Here is a 19,553-nt window from a genome sequence, read left to right on the forward strand (position 1 = left end):
TAGAACGCTTCCATCAACGCTGCCTCCGTACAATCCTAAAATCCACTGGTCAGATTATGTAACTAACACATCTGTTCTAGAACAGGCAGCAGTCACAAGTATTGAGGCCATGTTGCTGAGAACACAGCTGCGTTGGGCAGGACACGTCTCAAGGATGAAGGACCACCGCCTCCCTAAGATCGTGCTTTATGGTGAACTTGCCACTGGCTGCCGCAAGAGAGGAGCCCCGAAGAGAAGATTCAGGGACTCCCTGAAACAACATCTCAGCCTTGGCCATATTGATCAACATAACTGGTCTACTCTGGCCTCCAATTGGGAGGTCTGGAGACACACTGTCCATAACGTTGCTGCTTCCTTTGAGACCGCATGTAGGATTACTCTTGAGGAGAAAAGACAACGCAGAAAGACTCGTGCCTTGCAGAATATACCACCTAAGGAGTCCTTTTGCTGTGCCTTTTGCAACTGGACTTGTCTATCTCGTGTTGGCCTTTTTAGCCACCAGCGTGCTTGTAACAAGTGTGGGTAGAGCCCTTCCCAAATCTTCGTTCGTGAAGCCTAGCCGTGATGATGATGATGTTGTTTCCCTTGAAAAGAGCTAAATGTATTTAAAAGGTACTTTCTGTATAAGTTGCAAGAACCACTAATATTGGCAGTATGGTATGCTTGTAAGAGCAAAACAGTGATGTGGGCATCTTTTTAAATTGTCTAGAATTCATTATAACGGTTTTCAGATGCACAATCCTGTGAGCAGAGTCTATGTATGAAAACTACATAGTACCTTTCATTACCCAGAATTGTCTTCATCTCCTGACTGTTGCTGCTTCTAGAGATATTTTCTGTGTCACAGTAGGAGAAATGATACTTTAAATTCCAGTGAGGGCTTTTTGCCTTGTAGCCAGTGTTTTTAATTTGTTTTTTTGCTATTGCATATTGCATATGCCATTATGATATTGAAAAGGCTTTCATTAACTTGCATTTAATCGTCTACCTGAGTTTAGGCCACTGAGCATTGGGTACCTGGGGCTTACAGGCCCCTCTTAGTGTAGTAGTCATTGTTTACTATGAATCTTTTTGTGCACTAGAACTGTGTTTCTTCAGCTGTATAATTCTGTCATATGCAGTTTCAATAGCATGGGGCAGTATTCTTGAATTTGAAGCTTCAGCTGCATGAAGGAGTCCTAAATCTCTTCCTTGTGGGCTTGGTGGTGGTGGTAACAATACGAAGGAAACCTAAATCTTTTGTTCACAGGCATGATAGTGGTAGGATTTGTAGCAAGAGCAAGATGACTCTTTTTGTTGGCTTACAGTGGTGATAAGGCCTCAAGGAAAGTAAATCCTGGGAATTACTTCTGTTCATGATACTTTTTTGCTAGTTACATACCCAAACTTTATTTTTACAAGACTGACTAATTTCTCTGTGCCTAATGTTTCTCCATCTGTAAATTTGAGATAACTGGTATTCACTTGGAGGGGAGCACGTTTTAAGTAAGCCAATAGGTTGAACTTCTTGATAGGCTGAGTTATGCAGGATATAGTTTACATTATGAGAGTGCTTGGGGAAATTCTGTATAATATATTTGATGACAACGAAAGTTTTGACACTTGATCACTGCTCACAGTTTACATCAGTGTCTCAGAAGCTGTTACATGAATGTGCACTTGAGAGCAGGATAAGACATATTTACCTTGTGGTTTATTATTTTAAGATTTTCTCAATCAAGCTTATTTCTTACAGGAGGTACTGAAACAGCTACAAGGAAATATTGAAGATGAGGCAATGGCATCTTCTGGACAAGTAGACTTACTGGAACGACTTAAAGGTAAATCCAGAATTATGTTTTAACTAGGTTCATTTGTTTCTCCACTGTTTTTTCTTTGGGATAAAATTTTCTTACTGAGCTGCATCTTCTTCCTGCTGCTGGCTTTGATGGTTAGGCATAGTCTCAGTGTCTGCTATTTTTCCTAAACATTTTCAGACACATTCTCAAGAAAAAAAAATCTATTCCTATGCTGCTTTTATGCTTTTGCTACTGTTACTCTTATGAATTGCTTTTGATAAAACTTGCATTTCATTCAGTTCTTCAGAAAAAATATGTGTAAGTTAATGATGGAGCAATTCCACCAATTTTCTAAATCTGTTTGCATGTCCTGTCCTGCCCTCTCCATGTCACGTTACTGGAATTGTTTCTGTCATGCTACAAATTGATACCCCCTTTCCAATAGCATGTGCTGAAATGTGCATCATTCCACTGTATGGGATGTGCAACGCAAGCCCAGACCACTATCTCCCTGTATACATCCATTATCCCTGCCACTGACCCAGAAATTCCGTAGGGGATGTCTACATTTAAGAGCCACGTGAGGAAAAGAGTAGTCATCTGTTACATGGCTGGAGCATCTGCAGGATCTCTGAAAAAGAAATTATTAGGAAGTGGGCCACCAGATATCTCACATGATGTTTATGCAAACGCTCCCCGTTTCTGAAGTCCTCTGGGAAAGAGACAGGCAGGCTTGTATGGGTATACTGTTCTGATTGCTAGGATTGCAGTTTGGTTATCTGCTCAGATTACTATTTGCTAAGTCTAAAATTAACATTTGTTTTGTTCACAATATCACCTTCAGTGGATTTCCATGCAAAATATTTTCATTTAGAAAACCCCACAGATTTATTCAGGAAGTAAGAAATTTAAGATAGAAATGATCTTTTAAATTTGTGCTGCGGAACTTCTGCTCTGGAAATGTTTGCTTTTTGTTATCCAGAACTGAACTTGGAAGGTACCAGCTTCCCTGGAGTGAAGTTAAGGCCAAAGGTGTCCGTGCGTTCCTACGGGAGCCGGGAAGGGTCTGTGTCGAGCCGTTCAGGAGAGTGCAGTCCAGTTCCCATGGGGTCATTTCCAAGAAGAGGCTTTATGAATGGAAGCAGAGAAAGCACTGGTTATTTAGAAGAGCTAGAAAAAGAGAGGTAAATTTGTTTGCTTATCATCCAGTATGGATTTACTTCTCATTTTAACATGACAGTTTACTGACACAGCTGGTATTTAGCTGTTGTGAATGTGGTTTTGGTTACTGGTGTATTTACCTTAACAGGTAGGAAACCAGGAATCTACGTTATGTTTAGATGCGCACACACAAAAATATTTTTAAAAGTCTGTAAACTTTGTTCAGTTTCTACTGCTGCTTCATATATGCATTTCATTGTTACTCTTTGTTGGCTAAAGGTTACTTTATTTTGATGAGCAGGTTGTCAGTATCTGGAATATTTTTAGGTAGAGAGGGTGGAACATTCCAAACACTTCCATATCTCCTCACCACTGTTGATAAATGCTGAAACTATAACAATGTGATGATGCAGTCTCTTTCTCTCTTTTGCAAATGGTTATTAAGTACCAAAACTGGTTTATCAGTTATTTACTGTTAGAAGACATTTACGTAGTGATTACGCTCTCTCAGCAAATGTGTCAGCTAAGCAAAAAACTTAGTCTTATCTTCAAGATGTTGTTCCCATCAGATATTGTGCATTGAGAACATTCTGGTATTCCTTTCTTGGAAGGAAGGTGTATCCATTTAATAGTTGTATCCATTTCAGGTCATAATACAGAATTGTAGCACTTTATTGGTCACTTACAAAGGAAATGCAAAGTAAGAGACATGCAGCTGTTTCCACTGAAGACATCTTTATATCTTAAAATGAACTTGACTCAAATACCAGATGTTTTCAGAAGCCCATCTGCAAGACAGGGTTTCCTAAAGATTGGTCACTGGCAGCATCTTAATGGATGTCATATCAAGCTGGGGGCTGCAAAACCAAAACCATACTGTATCACAGTTAACAACCTGGTTGTTGTTAACAAGCAAAAAAATCCACTTTGGAGTCAGAATAGAAATGTTTTGTGGGTAATGAGTGGTTTGTGGACAGCCATCTAGAAACTCCTCCTCTTAACAGCTTTTCCTGGTGTTCAGAAAAATTTTTGCAGCCACACCTGAAAGAAGTATGCCTTCCTTCTAAGGTACTATGTCCAGGTCCTTTTCTTTTGGTCCTGTCAGTAGAATGAAAGTAACTTCCCATGGGTCTGTACTGAGCCTGTTTTGCCAGCCACTCTATTTTTTCCCTTCTCCTAGCCAGGATCACTAATGATACTCGTTCCATTGCATAAAATCTAGATTCCTGAGGAGCTCTGTGAGAATACTTGGGAATTTGGGAATCTTCCCACTTGCTCATCCCAGTCTTCAAGAATCTAACATGTCTGTCATCTTCCATCTTAACAAACTGTGCATTTGGTTGTATTTTTCCAGTGCTGGGTTTTTTACTGCATGTGATACTAAAATCTTTAAATGTAATTGGGACTTTCAGTTATGGTTCAAGTGAACTCTTGGTCACTTGGCACAAGGAGTATTTATAGCAGCTGGAGTTCTTTAAGGTGATTAGCACATCTGATTTATTATCTATGATCCTTTCCCAGTCTGGGGATTCTGAGGTGATACTTCTTTGGACAATTTTCTTGACAATAAAGACAGCTTAGGCAGTGAACGAATCTCAGTTCCAAATAACACTGGCAAAAGGAATACAGATATTTTAATTTCAGAGTAGATTAGGCACTGAAAAAAGTGCATGATGCTCCGAAGGGCCACTGCAGACCTCGATGATCAAGACAGTATCTACATTCAATACCGTACTGATGGAAGCCTTTTCAACCTAAGGCGACTGAAGGCCCACACTAAGACCTTAAACCATCTTGTCCGGGAGCTGCTTTATGCTGATGACGCCGCCCTTGTTGCCCACACAGAAGCAGCTCTCCAGCGTTTAACATCCTGCTTTGCAGACGCTGCTGAGCTCTTTGGGCTGGAAGTCAGCTTAAAGAAAACAGAAGTTCTCTATCAACCTGCACCTCAGGAAGTCTTCCATCATCCCCGTATCACCATTGGCGAATCAGAGCTCAAATCAGTCCAGCAGTTTAATTACCTAGGTAGCCTCATCTCCTCGGATGGTAAGATTGACGGAGAGATAGACAACAGGTTAGCAAAGGCATATAGTGCCTTTGGAAAGCTTCATAAAGAGTTTGGCAAGATAAACACTTGAAGAAAAGTACAAAGATTAGTGTTTACAAAGCCATTGTGCTGTCCACTCTTTTATATGGTTCCGAATCATGGGTCATCTACCGCCACCACCTGCGACTCTTAAAACACTTCCATCAACACTGTCACCATACAATCCTTAACATCCACTGGTCAGATTATGTGACCAATACATCTGTTCTAGAACAAGCAGCAGTCACAGTATTGAGGCCATGTTGCTGAGAACACAGCTGCGTTGGGCAGGACACGTCTCAAGGATGAAGGACCACCGCCTCCCTAAGATCGTGCTTTATGGTGAACTTGCCACTGGCTGCCACAAGAGAGGAGCCCCAAAGAGAAGATTCAGGGACTCCCTGAAACAACATCTCAGCCTTGGCCATATTGATCAACATAACTGGACACACCATCTATAACGCTGCTGTTTCCTTTGAGAACGCACGCAGGATCAGTCTTGAGGAGAAAAGACAACGCAGAAAGAATAGTGTCTTGCAGAATATATCACCTAAGGAGTCTTTCTGCTGTGCCTTTTGCAATCGGACATGTCTATCTCACATTGGCCTTTTTAGCCACCAGCGTGCTTGTAACAAATGTGGATAGAGCCTTTCCCAAATCTTTGTTCGCGAAGCCTAGCTATGATGATGATGAGGTTAGGCACTGTTACTGTCATACCTGATGGGGTAAATATTTGGGCTGTGGAGTTCTGTAAAGGCATGGTCAGATCATTATTAGTGAAATGATGGATAATCCAAATTGCTCTATTCTTTATGCTATTCCAGGGGATGTGTAGGAGTGTGTAGGGCATTGATGTGAACCCTGGGTAGCCAGATGAATCAGAACATGGGGTGGGGGGTATAGGATTGTGCATCTGAAATTACTACAATTTCTGAAAGAAAATGAACCACTTATTTTCCTGTGCTTTGTGTTTAAACTTGTTTGGCATACTTACTGATTTTATGTGTTTCTAAACATATATATAAACATATATTATTTGCTAATAGAATTTTTTCTGGCAGTTAAATAGACTTTCAAGGAACTCGTGGAACTTGACAAGCCTAAAGTAATTTAGAATAAAGTAACACTTTCTGGAAACAGCAGAGGAACATTTCCACTCAGTATCTTAACACATTGGCACAATATGTGCTGCTAATGGGCAACAGTGTTCGTGTGAGGACTAAATGAGGTATTTAATTATTTAGAGTGGCTTGGTGGGCACCTGATGGCCAGTCAGAGTCAACCCACCACACACAACTAAAACAGAACTTCTGAAGGGAAGAAAATTTGTCAATTGCTTCACTTGTCAGAATAAAGATGAAATTATTGGCCCGTTTCTGATTTGCTTAGCTTTCCTCTGATTTCACAGTAAAAAAAGAATAAAAGAGAAAAAAACCTCCTGTTTTATGCCATTCCATTTTTATTTCTTCAGTGTTGATTTTGAGTATTTTCTGTCTCATGACTTCTTTCTTCCCTTATTCTTATTTCCCTTTGGCTGACTGTACAGCTTAGCTAAGTCTTTACAGCATCAGCGCTATCTCATTTTCGAGATTATATTTTATCTCCTGCGAGTTGAAGGGAAAGTATCAATTATAGCTGCAATTTACATAATGGAAATAGAGTAGCGTATAGTTTGTTTCCCTTCTTCCTTTTGACTGGGAATAATATTGACATAACTCTGCAGAAAAGATTTCCAGAAGAAGAAACCAGTTTTTTTGCATTCATACGGCTTCATCTATTGTTGGGAGCTTCAAAAATACCAAATGAGAGAAGTCTTTCAAAATACCTATCCTTCAGAAAAACAGTTCAAATTGACAACTTTTTCTTAACTCAAAAAAATAATGTAAAGTTCCAAAAGTTTCTCTGATTGCTTTGGTGCACTCTCACTGAAACTGACAGTGTGTGACAGAGAACAGAATTTTCTCTTGATACTGTGAAAGCCCAAACGTAAACCATTTTTGGGGTATAAGAAGATGGAATAACTGCACTGGGTTTTTCCATAATTTTTTTTTTCTTGATCAGCAACAGCTTTTCCACTTTAAATCCTCTCCTAACCTCAAGAAGTTCCAGGAGGCTGAGAAAGAGCTATGCTTCTGGTTAGTATAGTATCTGATAGTAATGTTAAAAGTGGGAAACAGCTTATCAGACACATCTACACAGACTTGCTGCTTCTTTTTGAAGAAACTAAACTGCTGTGGTTGTAGCAACCCTTCAGGTTTGTGCTAAGAGAATTCAGATATTGTTAAAACCTGAATTCTCATGGAGCAGTGATACCAAATTAGTAATCCCAAGTAAAGCATTACTTCAGAGGAAAAAATGACAATATTAAATTAAACAAGTCGCCCTCAGATCAGGCATTATGTTGTTAATGGAGCACTGATGGCTCCTGAGTTATTTTCTTGCTTCGGGGATCCATTGTGCATGTCAAAACAGATTGAATGACACAGTGTCTCACAAACTGAGTAGCCTGCATTTCACAAGAGGAACTTAATCACATGTTTGCTTAGCTGAAAGTAATCCCTCCAGCTTCTGCTACCAGTTTTTTGACATCCAGAGACAGAATTAGTCTGTCCTTTCACATCTGCAAATCCTCCTATGGTAAAAATAGGTTTTATAAGGATTGCATTGATTATGCTTTTGCAGATTTTATTTCACAAACTGGACACAGCTGCTGCATGGGCACCCAAGGTGGTAAAAAGGGAAGCCATGCAGAATGCCTGTTTATGCAGGGATGAGGCACCCAGAGTATGTGGTAAGAGAATAGGCAGATGGGAGATGAAAAAATTACTTTCTCAACAGGCTTTCCCCAAGCACCATTCTATTAGTTTATCCTTCAGTCTGTCTGAAGGTCTTAAGGAATTTCTGGCAGCCTCATCCTTGTGGCTGAAGAATTACTGTTGTCTTATAATACTGCTGCAGTTGCCTGCCATGGTATAGAAATTGCTGTTTGCTGCATCTTTTCACTCATTTTGACTGTAAACCTGCCTGGTGTTAAAGCTTCACAGTAAATGACTTAATATGTAGTCTTGACATTCTTAAAACAGTTCTGTTTCAACAGAACTGTTGGATCAAATCTGGAAATTTATGTCATTCTGTTTATGTTTACAGGCATTTATCACTTTTTCAGCCTCTCACAGCTGAAGGGAGGGATCCTCTCTGTTTCAATTTTCCATTTAAATGCTGGCCAGGTCATTTACATTGGATGCGGAATATAAATGTTAAATCATCAAAATTAGCTTGGCATATTTTTAAAGCAGGAACTTATGGTGGTTTGAAAAACCACCATAAAAGTTTTGCTACAATTTGTTCTAATGTGAGAGAGAAGTTTTCAGACACGCACAATTTAGTATAGGGGAGGGGAATATATTACAATTTATTATTAACATATATACATATATATACACGTAACAATTTAACTGCCTCTTCTATGGTGAAACAATATATATACATAGGTCGTCTCTCTTTTCCTTTAAAAAAGAGTCCAGAAAGAAAGGAGAAGTCCTCTTTTCACTTTCAGGCCACAGCTCTTCCAAATTAATTTTCTGCAGCACTGGTAAGTGTCTCTTATTTTTAAGGCAGCAGTTTTGATTTGTCGCAGCTAGAACTGAGTCCAACTGACTCTTTCTTCCTAGAACTGAGTCCATCTGACTCTCTCTGTCTCAGTCTGCTTTATTCTTGGATTCACTGGTCCGGTTCTTTGCTGCTGCAGGGTCCAGCTAACTTCTCACCACTCCTCCCCTCCACGGTGGGAAAAGGCGGTGAGGTCAGCTGGAAAACTCCTGAGGAGTTTAACTCCCGCAGTCCTGGCTGGGCCAGAACAGCGGGGCCCCAGGGGCTCCCCCAAACCCAGCAGGGGAGACTCCCCTCAGCACTTACATGACTGTATGCTGCAGCCGCCTCTCCAAAGGGTCATGGCTAGTCCGCCTGGCCCGCTCCAACCCAGGAGTCTCCCCGATCATCCGGGGTCCCCCTCAGTCGCTAGCTTCAGGGGGGCTTCTCCTTCTAGCTACGCAGTTAAAATTAACCTCTTCCATTTTTGTGAGTATGTAATTTCCACAAGGACGCACAAAGTTTTTAATTGGTCCAGTATCAAAAACACCACCCCTGGGCAGACTATCACAAGCCCCCAGGGGGAAAGGTTTTTTTCAAACCACCACAGAACTAAGTCAAACAGATTCTTTAAATACATACTTTTAAATTCTTCCTTCTATGTTTTGTGTGGAAATTTGATTATTTTCTCAAATCATGGCTGGGATGTATTACCAAAGTAGTAAGAGGAAGTCTGAATTTTTGTTGTATGCTGTGTTTCTGTTCCTTAATGACATACAGTAATTATCCATAATGTGTTTGTATGCTTTATAAAAGTTCATATGCTCTTGTTCGGAAAGTCCACAACCTGAGAGGAATGCAGAAGTTAATGGATGGGAAATAATACTGGTCAAACTTGTATGCAGCTTTCTGTCTTCTGGCTAACTGTTGATTTTATTGTTAATGAGCAATATTAAAATGTCAGAAGGAGGAAAAAAGTTCACAGAAAGCAACAGAAAGAAACTAATACATTAGTATTTAAAAAAAAAAGAGTGGCTTTTCTGTATACTCCTCCTAGCCAGATTTTGCTGGAAAATTTTAATACATGTTTTGAGAAGTGTCGTAACCATGAACACTGTTTCACTGTGTTGATAAAATTTAGTTCATGAAGGATTGATAAAATAGTATGTAAAATTTCTAATAGATTTTTTTTCTTGGTAGTCTGTATATATTAGTTTTCTTGTCTTTCTCATATACTGCTTAGGTATGCAGCATGCTTATGATAACCATTTAAAATGTATTAAAGAGCTGCAAATGTGTCCTGTCTATAACATTTGATGGAAAATATTATTTGAAGTATTTTAAATACTCATAGAAATAGCGTGGGTTTGTGTGCTTTACCCATAGTTTTGCTGTGGGTGACAAAATTAGTAAGAGGACACTGCAAAGGTGAATAAGATACTTCAGTTCAGTGATGAAACTGAGGGTTATACATGCTTCTGTAACATCCAGAGTTAAATGTAGTTTGCACTGTACAAAGCATATTGTCTGAAACAAGCAGGGTACAGGTTAGCACATGACTAGTAGCTGGTTTTGATTTCATAAAAGGTCTCTTAGCTCTGGATTTCAGAGCAGTTTTTTAGAGAAATATAGATGTTTTTCTCTTTTATGGACAGGTTGTTTAGCTGGGGTTGGGGAGCTGCACTCACCTTCTCCAATGTCATTTTAGTGCCCTCTTCAAACCTCCTTTCTCATCTAATTTTTTTTATGGGTATTTGTGCCTATTTCTATACCTACATATGGAAATAAGGTGTAAATAGTGAGACACTTCCTGCTTCTGCTTTTAATAGATGTCTTTTGCTTGCGGAGCTTGAGAAGGAAGAGAAAGAAAAGGACTGGTATTATGCCCAGCTTCAGAACTTGACTAAAAGGATTGATAGTCTTCCCCTTACTGAAAATGTAAGTACCTTCAGAGTGCTTGGTCCTGTATCTGGTGCTATGATCTCTGTTTAGATGCTGTGTGTATTTTATTAATTTGGTGATGTTCTCGACTATAATTTTAATTTAAAATGTTTTTTCAGTCACTATGTAAAGGTGACTTAGCCTAAATAATGCATTTTTGTGTAGATTTTTACACATCCAACATTCATACCTTTTAGTATAAATATCAGTGATAACAGAGGAATATTGAGAAGTTGTTATGACAAATGAATTACATGTCAGTACAATCTTCTTTAACTCTGTCCCCCAAAGGTCTTTTCTCTATCTGTTGTGTTGTTTAGTGGATTTTTTTTATTTTTGAGAGCAATATTAGCCTAAGAGACAGTGTAGACAAGAGCTCTTATTTCATACCAATCAGTGAAGTGATGCCTGTAGCCTATGCAGGTATTATTGCTTGAAGTTTTTACCTTGGCACCTCCGTAGTCAAGGTTTTCCTGTTAGATCACAGCAACTTGGATATGTTTGCAGTGAATTCCTTCACATATACAGTGTTTGGAAGAGCTGGTTGCCCCTCTTCAGAGAGTCTTGATGAATAAACAGGCTCCTGGAGGTGGAATCAGACAACGGAAACACTTCTGTCAGGGGGCAAAAGTGACACTGAGTCATGGCTGAGCTTAGCAGAGCACCAGAAGCAAGGGAGAAGGTCTGAAAAGGATTTTGAAGAAATGCAATCCATTCCCAAAGGCACTGTCAGCAGTATCTGTGTCACTCTGTTGTAGGTTTTAAGGTTGCCTCCTCAGTTTCATAGGTAATGAATTCACTTAGCTGCTCCTGTGATTGGAATGTCTTACTTAACATCTACACTAAACACCTTTTGTGGTAATCTGTATCCATTACTACTTAGTCCAGCCACAACAGAATGACGGATCCCATTTGGTATTTGCATATGATTGTCTTGTTTTGACTCTCTGAACTGACCTTGGTGAAGTCTTCTGGGAGGGCTCTTCTGGGAAGGCTCTTAGAGACTCTGTTACTTACAATCTGAGTAATTGTCCAAAACCAGTGAAGTGCTTTGCTCCTGCCTTGAAAAATCTTATCAGCTGGAAGGTTTTCTCTGAAGCTGTGTGGTTGCTCCCAAGTTTAATACTTGTGCTTTTCTCACAGGATAGTTAAAAATAGGGTAGATAGCAGTAGTTTGATACATTTGAATATTTTTTGAAAATACCCATTCAGATGGCACACATAGTAATTTCATTGGTAATAGCCAGGTGTTCTTGACTTGTAATGAACAATACTTTCTCTGTGTTTACCTGTTAGTCATTTGACAAAACCCACAGGTGGTCTGCTGATGGAGCAACATTATGTGTTCTTGTTTTTCATAATGCAGTCATGTTTTAAGAATCTATTACAATGTTTTGTTTGTTTATGCAGTTTGTTGTGGAAAAGTAATTGTTTTGCTTTTGTTCTGAGAAATACATTGTTTACATAAATGTTATTGACTAAAATGCCTTCTCTGTACTTTGGTTTCAGTTCTCCTTGCAAACAGATATGACCAGAAGGCAGTTGGAGTATGAGGCAAGACAAATTAGAGCTGCAATGGAAGAACAACTGGGTACCTGTCAGGACATGGAGAAGCGAGCACAGGTATAGTCTGTCTTTCACTATTAAAAGGAAGAGAAAATGTTTTCCTGCATTTTTATTGTATTATTGGTAGATGTATCTTTAAATTGTGTGTAAACACAGCGATACCTTATGGTATTTAGTTGGCCATTCAAATAAAAAAGAGGAATCAGAACATGGGCAATAACTGTTCAGCAAAAAGTACTCTCATTGCCCTGTTTTGAAAAAGCCTTTTCATTCCGCAGATGGAGACAATTTCTTCAAAAGAAAATATTTTTAATTATTATCTGCTTATAATTTACTTCCATTTTAGCTTCATAAAAGTCCATGTGTTTGCAACTGCTCATTTTGCATCTGTTGTTCTGTGTTTTTTTCATGTTTTTGAGTTCAGAAGAAAATTGAGGTACTGTTCCTAAGTTTCCTTAACCACAAACCTCGTATCAGGGCATAATCTTTGAAAATAAGGTATTCATGTAAAATGTAATCCACATACATATCTGGAAGTTGTTTGCTCTCACCAAGAGTTGTTTTGCATTCATGATGAGGACAACGTACATGTCTTAAACATATGACACACTCATCTGGAAGCATAAATCAGAATGTAATTGTGTGCAACCCATAAATTAAATAATCAGTTGCTTGCTGTTTATAAAAACTATTCCCCCACAGTAGCAGAGCAACAATTTGAATTTTTATTGCTGTTTATTTCCAGAGGTGTTAAATAACCATCTTGGTAAGGTTTTTTGGTTGGGGTTTTTTTGTGAATGTTACAAAAATAAATATTTTCAATAAAAATAGTCTCTTTAGGTTCTATTTTTTGCACAAGGTTTACTCAACACAAAATTCTGCTACATGAGAAAAGTTTCTATTTTGTTTTTACATTTAGTTTTGTTGGTATCAGAACAGCTGCTTTACATTTAAAAGTGAGTCATCTAGTAGAACTTTTTAGAAAATGCATTTGGTTATAAGTATTTAGCAGAGCAGATACCCTGCAGTCATCAGTTATGTATGCAAAGGCTGTGCAGGGATTTGTCTGTATAGATGTGCTCAGACGGACCCAAGTTTAATCTGTCTGGGTGGTAGCTGGCCCTGATCTGGGAGCTGCAAGGCTGTGTTATCCAGGTTTATCAGCAGTGGTCATGCTCTGCATGAGTTCAGCTGTGTCAGCCTGTCTTGACTGAAGGTCCTGCAGAAGAATGTGTTAAGGCATTCACAGTAGAACTTCCGGGAAAGTTCTCTAGCTGCCAACAAGCTTAAGCCAGAGAAAGGTGAAGTAAGCTAAATAGGTAGGCTAGGCTGCTGGCAAAATTCTAGATGCACTCAGGCAGAGATTAAAAGAAATTATGCGGAGTCACAACATGACTGTAGTTATATCACTATGAAAGTAATTAAGCTGTCCCTGAATTTATTTCTTCCCTGCTTGTTTTGTTGTTGTTTTTTTTTTTAGTTTTGTGGGGGCAAAATGCTGCCAAGATGTTGAAATATTTTATAGGTTTCTGAATTAATGCTTTTCAAGGTGTTTGTCACAGCTGTTTCACCCTCTTCCTCTATATACGTATGTGTAACACTTCCATACTTAGAGAAATTACAGTACCTAGTGTGATTATATAAAGATTATAAAATAGGAAGTAACTGCTTCTCATGTGCTTCTTGTGAACTGAACTGGTAATTCCCCTTGGTTCCATTCTCCCAAGGACCAGTGCCGGAAATGTGTAGAAGGTCATGGGTGTACAAATACATAAAAGCAATTTCTGCATTATTTCACTGTCATGTTTAAATGTGCAAAAATGAAAAAATTTTATTTGGCAAGTATATTCAACTTCTTAGTTTTCCCACTTCCTTTCTGCTCTGTTCAAATGTTGTAGCCTGTATGCTTAGTAGTAAGTGGAAGCAAACTTAATTTCTGTAAGATATATTAAAAAAATACTTCAATTCTAAAACTGAATTCATGTTCAAATAGAATTTATTTTTCCTTCATGCCAGAACAAGAAGGATCTATTTTTTTTTTTAGGTTAAGTGTTCCTTAAAATCTCACAAGAAATTATCATTCTTATAAGAATTAATCCCAGGATCCCTCAAAGTTTGCTGAAACAGCAGACCACTAAAGTTGAAGATCCTTGAGTCTTGCACAGATGAAAATTCATACAATGATCTTGTATGTAAATGTAGGCCAAGCCATTAATAATTTTGTCTATTATTCATCTTTATTTCTGAAAAAACCCCAAACAAACAAAAAATCCAAACAACATTTTAAAACAAAATGTTACTGCTTATTTTTACTTTCAATAAAGTGACTATTTTTTCATCACTTTGAATGTGGAGGAGTTTTATTTCTTTTTGTTAGAAGCCTTACTGGAGCAGTGAAAGCCAAGTAACTGTAACTTCAAATATTAAGTTATTTTATCCAACAATTTTATGTTAATAAAGGTTACAAGTAAATATAAAAATGAATGAGAATATTCTATGAACAAACAGAAATCAAAAGTGGTGTTTCTTAAATAGGTTATAAAATTAAACACATTCCTGGTGCCTGTTCTATTTTGTATCTCAGATTTTTGCCTGTTTACCATTAAGCTGTACCCCTTTGTGGAAGAAAATGCTTCTGTGGTGTTTGGTACTAAATATGCTCCTGGATAGTGGAATTCTCCAATTTCCATGTAATACAAATAATGAATTGGCAGAAAGAAGAATGGCCTGATGTTTAAATCTGTGGATTAAAACTGGAAAGGATGGGTTGAATTCCTGTCCCTTTGGGCAACTTAGTCAGTGATACTTGGCAAATTGTTCAATATTTAATTGCTTTCATCTGCACAAAACTTTTCCCTGTGCTTGGGTGTGTATATGTACTCAGATTCTCTTGATGCCCTTTATGGGATAAATTGCTGATTACACTGAAAGAAACTCAATTTATAGGAAATCTGGGGGAAACGTGTGGCTTTTGAGTATTTAAAGGGGATCTATAAAAAACTTTTTAGCAGGGAATAGCTGTTACAGGACAAGAGTTAATGGTTTTAAATTAGTAGAGGGTAGATTTAGATTAGGTACAAGAAAGAAATGTTTTACAGTGAGGGTGGTGAAACACGGGGAGAGGCTGCCAAGAGGTAGTAGGTACCTCATCCCTGAAAATGTTCAAGGTCAGACCAGACAGGACTTTCAGAAATCTTGAAGATGTTCCTGCCCATGGGAGGGAGCTTGGGATAGATGAGTTTCCAAGGTCCCTTCCAATTCAGACTGTTCTGTGTTTCTGTAAAGTTGAAGTAATTCTTAAGGACAGTGAGAGACACATTGTGTCAGTTATGCATAATGGCACCAATGCATAGTTATTCCCCAAAATACATTTTTATTATCTTTCTAATACTTAAATGCAAAGGGTGGGATGAATTATCTGTTTGCCTCTATGCTGAAGCTTCTATGTGTTCTGATACTTTGCTTTACGAAATCAAATCAAATTTATACTCAAATGTTTGTAGCTTTGCATCACAACTAGACATTGATGTTTATGATGCTTTTCCCATAGCTGCTTCTGATGTGTGTTTCTATTTTGTCGGTATATTTTCTTCTATAATTCTAAATTTTCCAGATAATATTGTGATTCTATTACCTGTGTATCTTTTGGCATTAGTTAAAAGTTCATCTTGCTTCCAGTTTTAGGTTATAAATGTGTTAAATAAGATTGGTGATAATGCTGATTCTTGTAAATGTTAATCGAGTAGAAAAATCAGAATTTTTCTTTCAACTGTGTATCCACTTCATTAATCTATCCATCACACAAAAAATACTTTTTAATCAGTTTGGTGTCTTGTCCACATTCTAAGTCAAATAATGTCAATAAATTATTAGGCTCATGCAGAGATATATAACTTTTCACAGTTATCATTTCACAGAATCGCAAGGCATCCTGTGCTTCACTGTACAACTGGTGTAAAGTACATGGATCCTGTAACATTTTGGGGTTTTTTAACATTCTCTTTACTAACTACAGAATGGTTGCAGTGGGCAATGAGTAGCAATATGGCTGTAAAAGACTGATTTAGAGATGTCTGTAAAATCCCAGAAGCAGTATGTAAGTTTTTTTATACTTAGCCTGTTAAATTCTTTGAGATTTGTAGAAGCAGAAAATTTCAGAGGCTGAGCATAAGCAAAACTCCCAAATCATTATAGTAACTGAATATAATAGAAATCAGTCAGGGTCTCATACTTTCAAGACACTCTGCAAGTACAAATCTCTCTCAAATGTTTGTAAGGCAAGTAGAACTCTAATATTTGAGATAAAAGTGAAAAAAATTTACTAAAGGTCTGCATAAAATGTCAGTTTCAGAAGCAGGAATATTGTACAAGTTAATGGGAGCATTTGTTTATACCTGAATGTGTCCTGTGTGATGACCTATTACATCCAAATGAGTATGAATTTTATTAAAATCCTGACTACTCACTATGTTTTGAATGCTTGCAGTCATGCCTGTCTTCTGTTAGGAAGAGCACTTGAATTACTGCATGTAGTACCTACTGCATGTACCAGCTGAAGTAGGTTTGTTTTGTAGTCAGTGTTATTTGCAAGGAATTCTTCATAGTGTCACTAAGTACAGTAAGGAAAAGGAGGTTTTGAACAAAATCAAACATGAAAATCCATTCGTTTCAGGCAAGGGTGGCGAGAATTCAACAAATAGAAAAGGACATTCTTCGCATAAGACAGCTCCTACAATCACAAGCAGCTGAAGCAGAGGTTAGTGAGCAATTACTTGCCCTTTTTGATTGTGGTATGTATCTTTTTCTTTTAAAAACCCAAATTATTTGAATAAAGTGCTAGTCAGGATTATTTCCACCAGCAATTGATGTCACAATTAAGTGTTCTTAAGGTGTTACTTGCTCTCTTTCCAGTGACCTGGGGGTGGAATACTTGGATTAGTCTTAAAGCTACTGGGGAGCTTTAATCTATAATGATATATCAGTTAGAAGTTTAACTTGAAATTTCAGTAAAAATGTTAACATGCAGTGTATTATAAAGGCTGAGTCTTGGTTTTAGCAAATATTTACAGCCATCAGTTGTACATGCCTTTCTAAATATGAATCTCTGATAAGCACCTTCATGATATGCTTGTCTTTTGAAGGAAATAAGTTTAAAAAGAGGGTTGATACAGCTTCTGTCAGACCTTATTATAGAAGCCTGGTATATTTTTAGTGTTTAAATACTGGGTTATATATTAAGAAATACAGGATATTTCTTGTAAATTACAGAGTCCATGTTAGTAATTGCCGTTAGGAAAAACTGCTCTCATAGTGGAAATTCACTTAGAATGTCAAATCCATTTATTGTATTGGTAAATTAAATATAAAGTGTGTGTTGGAACTGAATATTTTATGGTTTGTCTTCACCCAAAATAACTACAGTGAAAGCTCAAAGCAGCATTTGGATTAGTAATGGATGTATATTTTTCCATTTTGAAAAATACTGGTTTCATAGTTCCAGGATCTGGGGGGAAAACTGTTTTTATAGGTGAATCAGACAGTAGTGTGTGAAATTAAAGTTGCCTGTCTTTTTACATATGAGTTAATCCAGGTGTTTATACACCTTGAGATCTCCCTGAGCCTTCATTTCTCCAGGCTGAACAGTCCCAGTTCTCTCATCCTCTCTGCATACGAGAGCTGCTCCAGTCCCTTAAGCTTTTGATTGAAATCACCTGTTCTCCAGTGGAGGTGGGGTCTGTGGTCCTGGCTTTTGCCCTTTACCCTCCTCTTAGGATCCTGAACTCTTCCATCTCATTGTCACTGCAGCCAAGGCTGCTTCTAACTTTCATGTCCTCAGCAAGTTCTTTCTTTGTTTTTAAGTATCAAAGCCAGCACAGGGCCTCTCCTTCTTGACCCTTGGATCACCTGTGTCTGGAAATTGACATCAGAGAAGTCAGGAGATCTCCTGGAATGTTTCATCCTGCTATTATCCCTCCAGCAGACTTGAAGAGGCCCTGTGAGGGCCAGGGCCTCTACACACAAGGCTTCTTCCAGTTTCTTGGAAAAGTTTTCTCTGTTTCTTTCTCCAGATAAGGAGTTCTTTAGAAGATGTCCTCCACAGCTCCCATGTTGGTCTGCCTGCTAATCTTCACCCATAAGCTCTTGACTGACTCCTGGCTCATCCCCAGGCAGAGCACCATGCACTGTAGCTGCTGTCTTGCATAAAGGAAAACTTCCCTGCCTCACTTAGGACCACAGAGTCACTGAGTTTGGAAAAGATCTTTAAGATCATTGAGTTCAACCATTAACCTGACACTGCCAAGTCCACCACTAAACCATGCCCCCAAGTGCCACATCTGCACATCTTTTTAATATCTCCAGGGGCAGTCACCCCACCTCTTCCTGGGAAGTCTGTTCAACCCTTTTGGTGAAGAAATTTTCCCCAATATGCAATCTAAACCTGCCCTGGTGCAACTTGAGGCTGTTCCTCTTATCCTATCATTTTTTAGGGGGGAGAAGAGACTGACACCCACCTTGCTCCAGCCTCTTTGAGATAGAGATTAGTAAAGTCTCCCCTGAGCCTTTCCAGCCTGTCCTTCCTAAAATGTCTGTATTTCTCAGTTGCAGTCTTATTCATAGGAGCTATTCTACCACATCTCTGTGATCCCAGTGAGAATACAGCCCCATGACTGCATTCACGTTAACTCCTCCTGTCTGCTGACACACAGACGTGTGCCAGAGACAGACACCCAACCATGCCAATTCTCCAGCCCAGGTTGAGAGCTTTCCCAAGGCTGTTCTGCTGCACCTGGTTCCTTATGTGTCTGTGCTCAAGGACATTGCTCTTATTTCAATTGTGTGGATTGCCCTTGTGTTCCCATCAGCCAGGGCCCTTGCCTTGCCTGCCCTACCCTTCCAACTCGTCGATTGTTTGTTGAGGAATCACTCTGGCCCTTGTCATTTCCAGTATAAAGCTCTCCCTACCTGGCTGGTCAGCCTCTCAACAGATACTTTTGTCCCATGTAGTCAAATAGCTCCTGTCCCCAGAGTGTTTATTTCTTATTCTGATTTTAAAAAACTCAGTATTTTAAACTTACTTAAGGTCAGGGGCTCAACCAGCATTGAGATGTGAATACAAAAAAAAAGGTTTTGTCCCAGTTTTTCACTCCTTTCACCAAATTATTTGGCCGCCACATACACTGAAGTTCTGATATATTGAGATTTTGTTGTGGTGTGTCTTACCTGTAAAATGTTGGGATGTCTGGTTGAATAGTTAGATGATTTAGGACAGAGTTACCAGGGTACTGGTGGTAAAGGAGGCAGTCACTACATGCACACTAGTACTTTATAGTGTGTTTTAATCATTTCCAAGTGATGAGCATCTCTTACAGCTCTAATCTGGATCTAATTCTGAAATTTTCTGGTAGCGAGGGGGAAGGTAGTAGCACTCAAAC

General features: G+C 38.6%; 1 protein-coding gene across 7 annotated transcripts in view; it reads left to right on the plus strand.

Annotated features, from left to right (window-relative positions):
- APC (APC, WNT signaling pathway regulator) overlaps window positions 1-19,553 on the plus strand; it is a 97,001-nt gene that overhangs the window by 47,805 nt on the left and 29,643 nt on the right. For 5 of the 7 annotated variants that reach the window (XM_027671163.1, XM_027671164.1, XM_027671162.1 and 2 more), the window contains exons 3-7: window positions 1,736-1,820; window positions 2,761-2,962; window positions 10,443-10,551; window positions 12,064-12,177; window positions 16,793-16,876. In XM_027671163.1, coding sequence (XP_027526964.1) covers window positions 1,736-1,820; window positions 2,761-2,962; window positions 10,443-10,551; window positions 12,064-12,177; window positions 16,793-16,876 — 594 coding nt within the window. The remainder of the gene's footprint in view (window positions 1-1,735; window positions 1,821-2,760; window positions 2,963-10,442; window positions 10,552-12,063; window positions 12,178-16,792; window positions 16,877-19,553) is intronic. The other 2 variants (XM_027671167.1, XM_027671168.1) reach the window with 1 other exon arrangement.

Source organism: Neopelma chrysocephalum, unplaced genomic scaffold, assembly GCF_003984885.1.
Source record: "Neopelma chrysocephalum unplaced genomic scaffold, ASM398488v2 Primary Assembly neopelma1_97034, whole genome shotgun sequence".
In the NCBI taxonomy this organism is placed as follows: domain Eukaryota; kingdom Metazoa; phylum Chordata; class Aves; order Passeriformes; family Pipridae; genus Neopelma; species Neopelma chrysocephalum.